Genomic DNA, 17050 nt, shown 5'->3' with positions numbered 1-17050 from the left:
TGCAGTTTGTAGGATCTTGGCTCCCAAGCTGGGGGTCAGGCATGAGCTCCTGTTGTGGGAACACGGAGTCCAAACTGCTAGACTAACAGAGAACCTCATACCCCAGGGAATATTAATCAGAGTGAGGTTTCCCAGAGGTCCTCATCTTGGCACCAAGACCCAGCTCCACCCAACTGCTTGCAAGCTCCAGTGCCGACGCCTCAGGCCAAACAACCTGTAAGACAGGAACACAGCCCCACCCACCAAAAAAATAAAAAGATGAGACAACAAAAAAATATGTTACAGATGAAGAAGCAAGGTAAAAACCTACAAGACCAAATAAATGAAGAAGAAATAGGCAACCAACCTGAAAAAGAATTCAGAGTAATGATGGTAAAGATGTTCCAAAATCTCAAATAGAATGGAGGCATGGATCGAGAAAATACAAGAAATATATAACAAAGACCTAGAAGAACTAAAAAACAAACAGTGATGAACATCACAATAACTAGAATGAAAAATACTCTAGAAGGAATCAATAGCAGAATACCTGAGGCGGAAGAACAAATAAGTGAGCTGAAAGAGAATAGTGGAAATAACTGCCGAAAAGCAGAATAAAGAGAAAAGAAAGAAGAGAATTGAGAACGGTCTCCGAGACCTCTGGGACAACATTAAATGCACCAATATCTGAATTATAGGGGTCCCAGAAGAAGAAAAGAAAGAGAAAGGGTCAGAAAAAATATTTGAAGAGATTATAGTTAAAAACTTCCCTAACATGGGAAAGGAAATAGCCACCCAAGTCCAGGAAGCACAGAGAGTCCTATACAGGATAAACCCTAGGAGAAACACACCATGACACATATTAATCAAACTAACAAAAATTAAATTAAAAGCAAAAATACTAAAAGCAGCAAGGGTAAAGCAACAAATAACATACAAAGGAATCCCCATACAGTTATCAGCTTATTTTTCAGCAGAAACTCTGCAGGCCAGAAGGGAGTGGCAGGATATATTTCAAGTGATAAAAGGGAAAAACCTACAACCAAGATTACTCTACCCAGCAAGGATCTCATTCAGATTTGATGGACAAATCAAAATGTTTACAGATAAGCAAAAGTTAAGAGAATTCAGCACCACCAAATCAGCTTTGTGACAAATGTGAAAGGAACTTCTCTAGGCAGAAAAGAAAAAGACCCACAAAAACAAACCAAGACAATTAAGAAAATGGTAATAGGAACATAGGTATCAATAATTGCCTTGAATGTAAATGGATTAAATGCTCCGACCAAAATACACAGACTGGCTGAATGGATACAAAAACAAAACCCATATATATGCTGTCTACAAGAAACCCACTTCAGATCTAGGGACACATACAGACTGAAAGTGAGGGGATGAAAAAAGACATTCCATGAATATGGAAGTCAAAAGAAAGCTGGAGTAGCAATACTCATGTAAGACAAAACAGACTTTAAAATGAAGACTGTTACAAGAGATAAGGAAGGACACTACATAATGATCAAGAGATCAATCCAAGAAGAAGATATAACAATTATAAGTATTTATGTACCCAACATAAACATAAGGCAAATGCTAGCAGCCATAAAAGGGGAAAACAACAGTAACACAATAATAGTGGGGGACTTAAAACACCCCACTCACACCAGAGGACAGATCGTCCAGACAGAAAATAAGTAATGAAATACCAGCTTTAAATGACACAATAGACCAGACAGGTTTAATTGAAATTTACAGGACATTCCACCCAAAAACAGCAGAATACACTTTCTTCTCAAGTGCACATGGAACATTCTCCAGGATAGATCACATCTTGGGTCACAAATCAAGCCTCGCGTTATTTAAGAAAACTGAAATCGTATCAAGCATCTTTTCCGACCACACGGCTATGAGATTAGAAATCAATTACAGGAAAAAAACTGTAAAAAAAAAAAAAATACATATGGAAGCTAAACAGTGTGCTGCTAAATAACCAAGAGATCACTGAAGAAATCAAAGAGGAAATAAAAAATACATAGAAACAAATGACAATGAAAACACAACGGCCCCAAACCTATGGGACACAGCAAAAGCAGTTCCAAGAGGGAAGTTTATACCAATTCAATGTCACCTCAAGAAACAAAAAAACTCTCAAATAAATGATCTAATCTTACACCTAAAGCAAAAAGAGAACGAAGAACAAAGAAATCCCAAAATTAGTAGAAGGAAAGAAGCCATAAAGATCAGACCAGAAATAAATGAAACAGAAATGAAGAAAATAATAGCAAAGATCAATGAAACTAAAAGTTGGTTCTTTGAGAAGATAAACAAAATTGATAAACCCTTAGCCAGGATCATCAAGAAAAAAAGGGAGAGAACTCAAATCAATAAAATTAGAAATAAGGGACTTCCCTGGTGGCACAGTGGTTAAGAATCATGCCTGCCAACGCAGGGGACACGGGTACAAGCCCTGGTGCAGGAAGATCCCACATGCCGTGGAGCAACTAAGCCCGTGCGCCACAACTACTGAGCCTGCACTCCAGAGCCCATGAGCCACAACTACTGAGCCCATGAATCACAACTACTGAAGCCACTCACTCTAGGGCCTGTGCTTCGCAACAAAAGAAGCCATAGCAATGAGAAGCATGAGCAGCACAACAAAGAGTAGCCCCCCGCTCACCAAAACTAGAGAAAGCTCACGTGCAGCAACGAAGACCCAATGCAGACAAAAATAAATTAATTAAATAAATTTGTAAAAAAAAAAAAGTTAGAAATGAAAAAGGAGCAATTACAACTGACATCACAGAAATACAAAGAATCATAAGACACTACTACAAGCAACTATATGCCAATAAAATGGAAAACCCAGAAGAAATGGACAAATTCTTGGAAAGGTACAAACTTCCAAGACTGAACCAGGAAGAAATAGAAAATATAAACAGACCAATCACAAGTAATGAAATCTAAATTGTAACTAAAAATCTTCCAACAAACAAAAGTCCAGGACCAGATGGCTTCACAGTTGAATTCTACCAAGCGTTTAGAGAAGAGTTAACACCTATCATTCTCAAACTCTTCCAAAAAATTGCAGAGAGATGAACACTCCCAAACTCATTCTGTGAGGCCACCATCACCCTGATACCAAAACCAGACAAAGATATCACAAGAAAAGAAAATTATAGACCAATATCACTGCTGAACATAGACGCAAAAATCCTCAACAAAATACTAGCAAACATAATCTAACAACACATTAAAAGGATCATACACCATGATCAAGGGGGATTTATCCCAGGGATGCAAGGATTCTTCAATAAATGCAAATTAATCAATGTGATACACCACATTAACAAACTGAAGAATAAAAACCATATGGTCATCTCAATAGATGAAGAAAAAGCTTTTGACAAAATTCAACACCCATTTATGATAAAAACTCTCCAGAAAGTGGGCTTAGATGGAACCTACCTCTACATAATAAAGGCCATATACAACAAACCCACAGCAAACATCATTCTTAGTGGGGAAAACTGAAAGCATTTCCTCTAAGATCAGGAACAAGACAAGGATGTCCACTCTCACCACTATTATTCAACATAGTTTTGGAAGTTTTAGCCACAGCAATCAGAGAAGAAAAAGAAATAAAAGGAATCCAAATTGGAAAAGAAGAAGTAAAACTGCCACTGTTTGCAGATGACATGATGCTATACATAGAGAATCCTAAAGATCCCACCAGAAAACTACTAGAGCTAATCAATGGATATGGTAAAGTTGCAGGATACAAAATAAATGCACAGAAATCTCTTGCATTCCTATACACTAACAACGAAAGATCAGAAAGAGAAATTAAGGAAACAATCCTATTCAGCATTGCAACAAAAAGAATAAAATAAAATACCTAGGAATACCTCCCCTAAGGAGGCAAAAGACCTGTACACAGAAAACTGTAAAACACTGATGAAAGAAATCAAAGATGACACAAACAGACGGAGAGATATACCATGTTCTTGGATGGGAAGAATCAATACTGTGAAAATGACTATACTACACAAAGCAATCTACAGATTGAATGCAATCCCTATCAAATTACCAATGTCATTTTTCACAGAACTAGAACAAAAAATTTTTTCATTTGTATGGAAGCACAAAAGACCCCAAATAGCCAAAGCAATCTTGCGAAATAAAGATGGAGATGGAGGAATCAGGCTCCCTGACTTCAGACTGTACTACAAAGCTAGAGTCGTCAAGACAGTACGGTACTGGCACAAAAACAGAAATACAGATCAATGGTACATGATAGAAAACCCAGAGATAAACCCACACACCTATGGTCAACTAACTTATGACAAAGGAGGCAAGAATATACAATGGAGAAAAGACAGCCTCTTCAATAAGTGGTGTTGGGAAAACTGGACAGCTACATATAAAAGAATGAAATTAGAACACTCCCTAACACCATACACAAAAATAAACTCAAAATGGATTACAGACCTAAACGTTAAGGCCAGACACTATAAAACTCTTAGAGGAAATCACAGGAAGAACATTCTATGACATAAATCACAGCAAGGTCCTTTTTGACCCACCTCCTAGAGTAATGAAAATAAAAACAAAAGTAAACAAATGGGACCTAATTAAACTTAAAAGCTTTTACACAGCAAAGGAAACCATAAACAAGATGAAAAGACAACCCTCAGAATGGGAGAAAATATTTGCAATGAAACAACAGACAAAGGATTAATCTCCAAATTATACAAACAGCTCGGCCAGCTCAATATCAAAAAAAACACAATCCAATCAAAAAATGAGTGGAAGACCTAAATAGACATTTCTCAGAACAAGTTATACAGATAGTCAACAAACATATGAAAAGATGCTCAACATCACTAATCATTAGAGAAATGCACATCAAAACTATAATGAGGTATCATCTCACACTGGTCAGAATGGCCATCATCAAAAAATCTACAAACAATAAATGCTGGAAAGGGTGAGGAGAAAAGGGAACCCTCCTGCACTGCTGGTGGGAATGTAAATTGATACAGCCACTGTGGAGAACAGTATGGAGGTTCCTTAAAAAACTAAAAATAGAACTACCATATGACCCAGCAATCCCACTACCGGGCATATACCCTGAGAAACCGTAATTCAGAAAGATACATGTACCCCAATGTTCACTGCAGCAATATTTACAATAGCCAGGTCATGGAAACAACCTAAATGTCTACTGACAGATGAATGGATAAAAGAAGATGTGGTGTATATATATATATACATATATATATTTCATTCCATTTTATGTATATATATGTACATGTATATATGTGTATATATACATATATATGTACATATACATATATATGTACATATGTATATATATACATATATATATTTCATTCCATTTCATTCCTTTTTATGGCTGAGTAATATTCCATTATATATATGTGTGTGTATATATAATGGAATATTACTCAGCCATAAAAAGGAATGAAACTGGGTCATCTGTGGATATGTGGATGGACCTAGAGTCTGTCATACAGAGTGAAGTAAGTCAGAAAGAGAAAAACAAATTTCATATATTAATGGATATATGTGGAATCTAGAAAAATAGTACAGATGAACCTATTTCCAGGGCAGGAATAGAGACGCAGATGTAGTGGATGGACGTGTGAACATAGAGGCGGAAGGGGAGGGTGGGATGAACTGGGAGATTAGGTTTGATATAAAAACACTACCACGTGTAAAATAGATAGCTAGCAGGAACCTGCAGTATAGCACAGGGAGGACAGCTTGGTGCTCTGTGATGACCTAGAAGGGTGGGATGGTGGGGGATGCGAGGGAGGTCCAAGAGGCAGGGAATATATGTAGACATACAGCTGATTCACTGTGTTGTACAGCAGAAACTAACACAACATTGTAAAGCAATTATACTCCAATAGGAACTTGCCTGGTGGTGCAGCGGTTAAGAATCCGCCTGCCAATGCAGGGGACACAGGTTCGAGCCCTGGTCCGGGAAAATTCCACATGCCACAGAGCAACTAAGCCCATGCACCACAACTACTGAGCCTGAGCTCTAGAGCCTGCGAGCCACAACTACTGAAGCCCATGCGCCTAAAGCCCATGCTCTGCAACAAGAAAAGCCACCGCAATGAGAAGCCTGCACACCGCAACCAAGAGTAGCCCCAGCTCGCCATAACTAGAGAAATCCCACACGCAGCAACGAAGATCCAACAGAGCCAAAAATAAAAATAATAAAATAAAATAAATAAAAATTTAAAAAATTATACTCCAATAAAAAAAATTTCTGTAATAAAATTTTTTTTTAATTTTTAAATGTAAGTGTAGAAAGCAGTCAGTCACTGAGTCCCTCCTCTTCCTACCCAAACAGAAGATTAGATGTTTACTCCCTTGAGTTTTGAATCAGAGAGACTGTGAGCTCAAAGACATGAAATATAACTGAAGGTAAGAGTAACACATTGAAAACAGAAATATTAAGTGCAAGTATTCAAATTGCACCTTTCCCCTTGCTCACCTGGCTGAGAACACTCAGTTAGAATCAGACCCCTAAGCAGGAAAGAATTCTTTGTCAGAAAAACTTATCAAGTCAAGAGAAAAAAACCTGCAGATATTAACAACTGGACATCCACAATGATGTGGCCCAAACAAATCATACCATGGTGAAATCTACCAATGTACAACTCTAACTCTGCAAATACAGCTTCCAATCACCATTTTAGTTTTTCATCCTTAAAAGTAAGACCGATAAGGATCACTGGACCACTGGACATTTGACAAAAAGCTCTAGTGTAAAAGGTAATGAGCAAAGTAAGCAAAAAAGGTACTTGTATGAAACAGAAACTCTTAGAAGAAATCTTAATTAAAAGAATTAGAAGAACCTAACATTGAGGAATATCATGAAATTTCAAATCAATAAAGACAGATGACAAGATTCTCAAAGGTTGCAAACATGAAAAAATAGTGGCTCACAAAGGATCAAGGAATCAGAGCAATATTCTCAACACCACAAGAAACTTTAAAAAAAAATAGAGCATGTCTTTAGAAGTCTGAAAGAGAATCATTTCCAGCCTAGAATTCTATACACATAATTACCCATCATGAGGGTAAAGTCATGGTATTTTCAAACATTTAAGGTCTTAAATTCTCAGAACGCTACTAAAGGATGAGCCCCACCAAAAAAAAAAAGAAAGAAAGAGGGCAAGAAATATGAGCTACAAAACAGGACAAAAGAGAAGGGACTTCCCTGGATGATAAACAGAAATCACATTGACAACACTTACGTGACAGGCCTAAAGGTGGACAGAAACAAAAAATAGAGAAGAGAGATCTAGGAAGGATAGCTCCAGAAAAAAACTGAAAATGATAAATTACTTGATGTGTCTATATACACTGAGAAAACATTTATAACTCTGTCACAGAAATTGGTGATAAATTAGTCAGAGGTGCACAGAATATCAACAAATTTAAAAACCAAGACAACTAAATCAAGAGAAAACTAAGAGATAAGCAAATGGCTAAGCAAACTGTGGTATATCCATACCATGAAATACCACTCAGCAATAAAAAGAAACAAATTATTGATACACACAAAAACCTGGATGAATCGCCAGAGAATTATCCTGAGTGAAAAAAACAATTCCAAAAAGTTATATACTATATGACTCCATTTAAACAACATTCTTGAAATGACAAAACTGTAAAAATGAAGACTAGATTAGGGGTTTCAGGAGTTGAGGGAGTAAGGGTGAGAGAGAAGTAACTTGTTATAAAAGGATAAGAGGGATCCTATAGTGATGGAATTTTTCTGTAACCTGTCTGTATCAGTCAATATCCTGGTTGTAATGTTGTACTATAGTTTTGCAAGATGTTACCTTTAGAGGAAACTAGGTAAACCATACACAGTCCTGAACTCTACTATTTGTTACAACTGCTATAAATCTACAATTATCTCAAAACAAAAGGCTTGATTTTTTTTAAAAAAAGTAGAAGCTCCCAGTAATCTCTCTCTATAGAGAAGGTTCTCCTTTTCTCCTTTTAAACAGATTGGATTGAAATGATTAGATCCTTACTCTCAAGGACTGAGCTGGGTCTGACATGACATTTTAGTAAGACTCAGTCCACTCGTAACCTGCCCTGTTCTTCAGAATGCCCTCTCCTGGGTTACTGAGAGCCTAGTGAGCCTATTTAGCCCTTAAAGATTGTGAGATATTCAGTTCAGCCCTTTAGAGGTTTTTGCTCAACTTTTTAGCCTCTGGCCTCAAATTGTTCAAAATGTGTCAAATGCCTATTGGTGGTGGGTCACTTTCCTGCAGTAGGACTTTACCTTCTTAGCACAGCAAGACTACATGTTTCAGTCCACCATTCTGGCCTAAAGTTCTTTACTACCGCAGAACTTACAAATGTTCTTTAAGGAAAAGTGGCTATCCATTTGAGGCACCTCCAGAATTCCAATTTGTCATGCCATCCCTGCACAAGTGACAAAATCTCTGCTTTCCCTCAGTGGACTCACACTGTCTGGACCAACCTAAAATCCTCAGCTTTTGCCCAAAATTAACAGATACTCTCAGGGAAGAAAATGACCAACAGTCATCAACTCATATTCTAAGGATTCCACCCTTTGAAATTTTAGTTCATCTAGTCCTTGTTGCTTCCACAGCTCCACATGTCTCTAAAAACATGATTTGTTTGCATTTTATTATTATTTTTTTAACCAGCTCTTCAGCAGGAGTGTTGACTTACTGCAATCTGTTACATCCTTCCTAAAAGTGGAACCTCTACCATAACCTTGATACCAAAGTCCAACAAGAACATTTTGAGAAAAGAGAAAAAAAAAAAAGACAATATTGTTCATGAACACAGATGAAAACATCTTAAATATTGGCAAACCTGGGACTTCCCTGGTGGCGCAGTGGTTGAGAATCTGCCTGCCAATGCAGGGGACACGGGTTCGAGACCTGGTCTGGGAAGATCCCATGTGCCACGGAGCAACTAGGCCCGTGAGCCATAACTACTGAGCCTGCGCGTCTGGAGCCTGTGCTCCGCAACAAGAGAGGCCGCGATAGTGAGAGGCCCGCGCACCACGATGAAGAGTGGCCCCCGCTCGACGCAACTAGAGAAAGCCCTCGCACAGAAACGAAGACCCAACACAGCCAAAAATAAATAAATAAATAAATTTTAAAAATATTGGCAAACCAAATCAAAACAGGTTAATACTTTATGACCAAGTCAAGATTATCCCAGGAAACTTAGTTGATTTAACTTTCAAAAATCAATATAATTTATCACAATAAAGAAGGTCTCTCAATTCTGACAGAAATGGATGTCTTCATTTCTTGGAACCAAAAGGCTCTATGTGTTTATTTGTTTATTCAAGTTTCTAGTGAATGTTATTTCTATAACTACAGGTATTCCTCAGAGATATTGCAGGGTTAGTTCCAGACCACCCCAATAAAGCGAGTACTGCAATAAAGCAAGTCACATGAATTTTTTGATTTCCCAGTGCATATAAAAGTTATGTTTACACTATATTGTAGTATATTAAGTGTGCAATAGCATTATGTCTAAAAAAAAGTACATACCTTAATTAAAAAATATTTAATGTTAACCATCATCTGAGAGTTCTGGAAGTCATAATTTTTTTGCAATGGTAACATCAAAGATCTCTGATCACAGATCACCATAACAAATATAATTATAATGAAAATGTCTGAAATATTGTAAGAATTACCAAAATATGACATAGAGACATGAAGCAAGCAAATACTGTAGGAATAATGGCGCTGACAGACTTGCTTGACACAGGGTTACCACAAACCTTCAATTTGTAAAAAATGCACTATATGTGAAGGGCAATAAAGCAAAGCACAATAAAACAAGGTATGTCTATATACAATTCTTCTCTCTAATTAGTATTGTGCTTTTGAATAATTTGTCTTTAATCATTAGCTTCAAAAACTCTATTCTAAAGTCTGCTATTTTGTAGAGTTAGGTCAACCTATCCTCTTAAGATATATAATCAATAAAAGATTGATTCCCCTGTTTAGCAAATTGCCTTCAGTTTTCAGAAAATAACCAAACTTGCCAACCTGGATTAGGAACTTCAGTAGTTGCCCACTTTCCTAAAAACCTAATTTAGGCATCATTTAAGTAAGAGTGAAAAATAATTGTGTTAAAATTTGATAATTCTAATTCCCAGACCTCCAATTTCAAACACAGGAAAGGTCAGACCAAAATTTTCACAAAATATCTCAATTTTATATAAACTCAATGGGAATATAGGGTTCCTTTTTAAGAATAAGACTTACAAACAACTAAAATGTATCTAACTATATATTGTGTATTGTTCACTCACTAAACTATTAAATTTGTACCAGTTCTCCTTTTTGACTTACCTCTTTACTTGGTGACTGAACACAAATGTCTTTTATTTTAGGTGTTGAATAAAGCACTGATTTTGTGGAATTTGTGCTAAAATCACTGGCAAGACCTAAAACAAGTTAAAAGAGAACATGTATAAAATTTTTTGGTTACAATTAAAAGAAGCCCTACATGATATGTGAAGAAGTCTTTTGACTCTTTTAAGCGCAATTAGTTTAACTTAAGTACAGACATCAATTCAATATTCAAATGTTCCTAGAAGGCATCAGGACTGAAAAAGACAAGCAAGATTCCTGAAGAAATATGTGCCAGTTCTTCTTTCAGAATTTGTAAAGAAAAGATACTTTTCCACTGTGTTTTTCTTTGGTTGGCCTATTCTTTTATTCCAATACCTTCTGACGCTGACCAGCACTAGGAAAAGTTTTTGCCATTATACTCTTTTCTTTAGAAAGGGGTGCAAATCACCAAACATTATCTCAAGCTCTCCAGTGATCCCAATAATTCTGCACATTTATTTCCATTAATGAAATACTTTCTCTTGTGTATGATAATTATTTATGGAATTCCAGACTATAGGAATCTAGTGTGAACTAAAGGGAATAACAAATTATTCTCATTTTTGCCAGTATTATCTTCAGTATACCAGAAGGTACATGAAGGACTGCATATGTACTCAGAATTCCTAGAAAGGGGCTTCCCTGGTGGCACAGTGGTTGAGAGTCCGCCTGCCGATGCAGGGGACACGGGTTCTTGCCCCGGTCCAGGAAGATCCCGCATGCCGCGGAGCGGCTGGGCCCGTGAGCCATGGCCGCTGAGCCTGCGCGTCTGGAGCCTGTGCTCCGCAACGGGACAGGCCACAGCAGTGAGAGACCCGCGTACCGGGGGGAAAAAAAAAAAAAAAAAAATTCCTGGGAAAATATTTTATATATTGAAATGCTAGAACATATTTGCTGAATTTGGTATTAATAGACAAATTTACATTTTCATCCATCCCAACCCTCAAAATCCATCATAAATGAAACCTTACTTTTTTCTTCAAAACAGTCTAGTAAGATTTCCAGTATATTCTGGCCTTGCTCTGTATTAATGTCAGGTGCCCTAATAAGAAGGAAAGAAGGGAAAATGTTAACATATCATCTCCAAAAGATATTTGCTACTTATTAACATCTACCTTGAAAATTCCATATCTCCTTATTATAAAATCTTAATTTTTACTTAATGGGAAAAATATCACCTTTATTATCTGAGGATAAAACAAGTATTTGACAGTCCAAGAGTTCCCAGAAAAGTATGTGAAGTAGTATGTCATTGTCTACATTAACAATTATATACCCTGACTAAATAGCCATATCTAAAGCTGTTTTAGACTACTGCTCTACCTAAACAAGAACATAAACTTTTTTGAACATATTCAATCAATCCTGAAATGCTTCTTTAATAAAGACTCTATGGTCACAAGTCCTATCAGCTCCAAGTAACACAGTCTTCCCTCCAAGATCTCAAATGCACTTCTATTCAATACCTTTAATCTTAAGGAGCTAATGAATCAGTATAAATTGTTTAATTAAAATTTGTATTGAGACAATTGTAGATTCACATGCAGTTGTAAGAAATAATATAGAAGAGGTCCCTTGATCACTTTATCCAGTTTCCTGCAATGGTAACATTTCACAAAGCCATATAGTATACTATCACAACCAGGATACTGATGTTGACAGAATCCACCAATCTTATTCAGATTTCTCCAGTTCTACACGTACTCATATGCGTGTTTATGTTTGTTTATATAGTTAGTTCTATACACTTTACTACATTTGAAGGTTTAGATATGACCACCATAGTCAAAATACTGAACAGTTCCATCACCACAAAGATCCTTCTATTGCCCTTTTAGAACCACACCCACCTTTTCTTTTAGCCCCATGGAATAAACTGCATCTTTCTATTATTTCCATTCAATCCACTCTAGAGTGCTTTCTCCATAGCTGTCATTTAGTCAGAATTGAAACTGCCTCTTCCTGGTCCATCATTTATCAGGCGAATTTCTTTTCTCACCTCCATTAAGTCATTGAACTGCCTGCATTAATATTTCTCTGTTAATATAAAATAACTAAGATGACTATACTTAACCAGTGGGTACATAAATCATTATTTTAGTCAGAGGTAATAGTTCTTCCTTTCTTCATTTAAAAATTCCACTTTCCAAAGATGCAAATAAAAATCATCTTAAAAGTTTAAGTACACAAATCACCTGGAAGGTCGGCAAAATCTTCTTCTATAGTCATTTTTGAGATGATCCTGAAAGAAAAGTAAATCATCAATCTGGTGAAAGTTTAAGATCTTTATTCACTCATTCAGCAAGTATTTGCTGACTGCCTATTATAATACTATAAAGAGGAATATCTTCTGGATCAAGTGAAAAAGAACTTGTCTCATATCCACTGTTTCCAAATGTTTGTTTATACTATTTCCTTACTTTGGATTTATTCCATCTTCTTCCTCCTCTTCTTCCTCCTCCTCCACCTCCCCCCATACCTCTTCCATCATCAAAATCATACTATCTGGGCTTCCAGTAATTCAAGTTGGTTGACCAACAATATCTATTTATCTCCTTTTCCTGCAAGGAGATCCCTCTGAAGTAATAGTAAAGGACTAAACTGGCATCAAACGACAATGAAAAAAGAGAATGGGGGGCTTCCCTGGTGGCGCAGTGGTTGAGAGTCCACCTGCCGATGCATGGGACACAGGTTTGTGCCCTGGTCCGGGAAGATTCCACATGCCGCGGAGCGGCTGGGCCCATGAGCCGTGGCCGCTGAGCCTGCGCGTCCAGAGCCTGTGTTCCACAACGGGAGAGGCCACGACAGTGAGAGGCCCGCATACCGCAAAAATAAATAAATAAATAAATAAATAAGAGAATGGAAGAAAGGGCCATCTGTGGACAAACAAATATAACAGATTTCTGGAAGATGGAAAACAAATGAAACATGATAACTGATGAAACAGAAGAAAAGCAGCAGCCTAAAGTAAGCTCAGAGGATACTGTCCTGGATGAGGAGTGAATGGCCAGCATAAGATAAATACCTAGGAAGTTAAGAATGAAATATCAGAAACACTGAGGATAAAAAGATGCTAGAATGTTTCCAGAAAGAGAAAAGAGGTAACCCCAACAAAGAAGCAGCCCCAATAAATGGAAGCAACAGGAAAAATAAAACACATAGACATGCTGAAATTGGAGGTGGAGAGCATATTTGTGATACTTTGGGTCCTATCTTTTAATTGTAAAATCTATAAAGTTAAATTTTCTAGTTGAAAATTTTGTGGTTATAGGAAGAATAGTATGCTTTTTAAAATAAATAAACTGCTACCAATACAAAATGTTTAGTAAGCTGCACTCTTCCTTGGCCCAATGGGATATAAATGACCCCACCCGATGTGAACACTCTCTTTACCCCACTCATGCTCTGACATCCTGAGCTGAGCCTCGCTCCTGACTCTACTAAGGCTCCTACACACAACTTTGGACCACTGTAGTTTCCCACCCACGGTGACTGCTGCCACCTTGCTTCACTTTTGAATTGAATTATTCGGAAAGATGAAGACCTCTATTAGATTTTAAGAAACTTGAGAGCAGAAACTTTGTTTTAAGCTAGGTTATATTCTTCCCAGAGCCTTGCCGAGTGCATTGTATACCACACAAACACCATTTTTTGTTATCTTTTTGATATGCCAAATAAATAAGACCAAAAATTTATGAGATAAAAGTGTCTTTCTTTAAAGAAGGTGAGAGTGTTTCACACAGCCTGTTATCTTCAGGAGGTACCTAAGGAGCAAAAGATTAAATCTATTTTATAGATAGCAAACTAAGGAAAAAAGACATCTAACACATCTGCATTTTATCACAAGTCATTTGATGGAAAATTAACTCAAGCACTTAGGTCTCTCATCAGTACTCAGCATTCTGAAACACTTAAGTAAAACCCTGAGAATGTTAGTTAACTCCCTTCCAAGGCCTCATTTAAGGTCACTCTTCTCCTAATTTAATAAATAAAATGATAGAGTCATCATATTTGCACACTAAATGTTTTTGAACATTAAATAACACCTGTAAAGTACTCTGTTCCTCTTTTAAATAGAAAAATTTTAAGGCTAAGACAATTCTTTCCTTCAGCAAATATGAAATCGAGCACCTACTACAAGGCCAAATGCTATTTAGGCACACTAGAAAACAAGTGGTGAATAAGACAAAAGAGGTCTCTTAATTCTAAATTAAAAGTTAGAACACAAAATTTTTTGATTTTCAAAATAAATACACATTCAAAAACTTGCAATTTCAACTCATTTTTCACTCAATTTCAATTTTAGTTTCTTCCATTCACTGTGAGATTATTTTTCTCAAAGAAAATAATATACAGTACAGCAGGGTTTCTCAACCCTAGCACTAATGACATTTGGGGCTGACTCTCTTTGTTGTGAGGGCCTGTCCTGTGCATTGGGAGGATGCTTGCAGCATCCCTGGCCTCCACCTAGATGCCCTTAGCACCCCCTCATCGATGCTTTCTCAGGACAACCACAAATTTTTCCAGACAACACCAAACGTCTCCTACAGGGCAAAATCACACCCAGTTAGAAACCACTTAAGTACAGGAATGACTGAGGATAATCTTTCAACTCCCTTCTCCCCTTGTCTTTCAAATGAGTTATGAGGCAAAGTCAGATGTTAGAACTAAAAGGCTCAAAACAACTCTAAGGTTATGATAGGTATTTTAAAAGTGGACTGTGGGAATTTGCTCCTAGCCATGTCTTCTTACCAGACTTTAAGGATCAAGTGACTCCTGGCCAAGGAACAAAAGCAGAATCATCCCATGCCCCAATGGATCTGAATGAAAACTGGTAATAAAATCAGGTACAACTCCAAGAGAAAACACCGGAGAAGAACCAAGCTGGGTCTATAAGGAGCCCTGCACATGAGGTGGCACACATACTTATGCTGTGTCAAGGGCACTTGCATCTTACCATATCACTCTGAAGAATCACTACTATCTGAACAGCTGGATGTGTTTTATCGGGAAAATGATTTTTCTCTTTGTGTCAGTGTGTCTGCACTAGTGCTCTGGTGAGAACTTTTGTTGTAAAATAAAAGTGAACTTTGGTCAAAAGAATGAGAACACAGCAGAGTGGACCAGCAGCTGCTCTTCCAGCTTCAGTTCTGTCTATCTCTCTCCTCCTCAGTCTGAGAAGCCAAGTGCAATACCCCGGGAGAAGGAAAGAGAACTTTGAAATAAGGAGACACAAGGGCAATGATTACAGAAGGTTGACTGGAGGCATGAAAAGCAGGAAAAGCAGTCAATGTCAGAACTAAGACAAACTTCAACCAGTCTAAGCTTCCCATATTCTGAAGGGCATCATCTTAAAGATAGGAGAAATTCATAACAGAAAGGCAGAGATCACAGTGAGAAAATAAGTTGTTTATTAACAATATCATTAATATTATTATTAATCATAGATTTTAAACACATACCAACACTGATACAAATAAAACAAAGATCATGGTTTAAAAAAAAAGAGATAAAGAATGAGAAGACAAGCCACAGACCAGGAGAAGATAGTTGCAAAAGGCACATCTGATAAGGACTGTTATCCAAAATATAAAAAAACACTTAAAACTCAACAAAAAGAAAACCCGATTAAAAAATAACTGGTTCAAAGACCTTAACAGACACCTCATTTAAGAAGATATACAGATGACAAATAAGCATAAGAAAAGATGCTCCACATCATATGTCAAGCAGTAATGCAAGTTAAAACCAGATACCACTACCCATCTGGTTGTGTGACCAAACTTGGAACAATGACAACTGTAAAAATGGAACAACGGGAACTCTCATTTTGGAAGGCAAAACAGTACAGCCACTTTGGAGGACAGCTTGGTGGTTTCTTACAAAAATAAATGTACTCTTACCATATGACCCAGCAATCATGCATTTTTCGTTAGTCAACAGTACGAAAGGGTGGTATAGGAGTACTTTTTACTATGAGCACCTGCATTGTTTACATTATATATAACTGTCAACTGAAAAAAAATGGGCAACTTAAAATTTGCGAGTTAAGTTTTATTCGGGGACCTTACTGAGGACTACAGCCCAGTAGACAGGCTCTCAGCGAGCTCTGAGGAACTGCTCCAAAGAGGTAAGGGGGGGGACCAGGATATATAGGAGTTTGGGCTGGGAAAAAAAAGGTAGTCAAACATCAAAATCAGACACCTCAAGTTAATGATTTTTAGTGCTTCTCTATAAATGGGAAGATGCAAGAGTCTGGGCTCATTGAAGTTATTCCTTATATAAGTCTCATAACGATCTAGGGCCAGCTTCCTGTTTTTCTCCATCCTTAATTCCCCTTAGGCACACCCTGCAGGCAGCTGCAGTTGCTGGTGGCTTGAAGGTGGGTAACATTCGTTATTTACTGAAATGGCAGGTAACAGTTTTTCTCCACAATACATCTTTTTATGCATACAAGCATCCATATATAACTTCATTATAAATGGGAATATCTTATTCATCCATGCTGAAGATCTTAAAAGGGGAGATAAAGTAGAAAACACAAGTTTAGGATAGGGGCTGCTAAGGGTTGTATAAAGTATGGTAACCATAACCGAAGTCTGAAATATAGAACAGTGAATACC

General features: G+C 37.2%; 1 protein-coding gene across 4 annotated transcripts in view; it reads right to left on the bottom strand.

Annotated features, from left to right (window-relative positions):
* The window catches only part of CENPC (centromere protein C), an 89821-nt gene that overhangs the window by 72112 nt on the left and 659 nt on the right, over positions 1-17050 (bottom strand). For 3 of the 4 annotated variants that reach the window (XM_082652697.1, XM_082652698.1, XM_082652699.1), the window contains exons 2-4: positions 12623-12669; positions 11399-11469; positions 10386-10480 (exon numbers count right to left, since the gene is read on the bottom strand). In XM_082652697.1, coding sequence (XP_082508823.1) covers positions 10386-10480; positions 11399-11469; positions 12623-12669 — 213 coding nt within the window. Of the gene's footprint in view, positions 1-10385; positions 10481-11398; positions 11470-12622; positions 12670-17050 lie in introns of those variants that run through there. The other variant, XM_082652700.1, reaches the window with a different exon arrangement.

Source organism: Grampus griseus (genome assembly GCF_964374135.1).
Source record: "Grampus griseus genome assembly, chromosome: 4".
In the NCBI taxonomy this organism is placed as follows: domain Eukaryota; kingdom Metazoa; phylum Chordata; class Mammalia; order Artiodactyla; family Delphinidae; genus Grampus; species Grampus griseus.
This window is presented reverse-complemented; position numbering and strand designations above follow the sequence as displayed.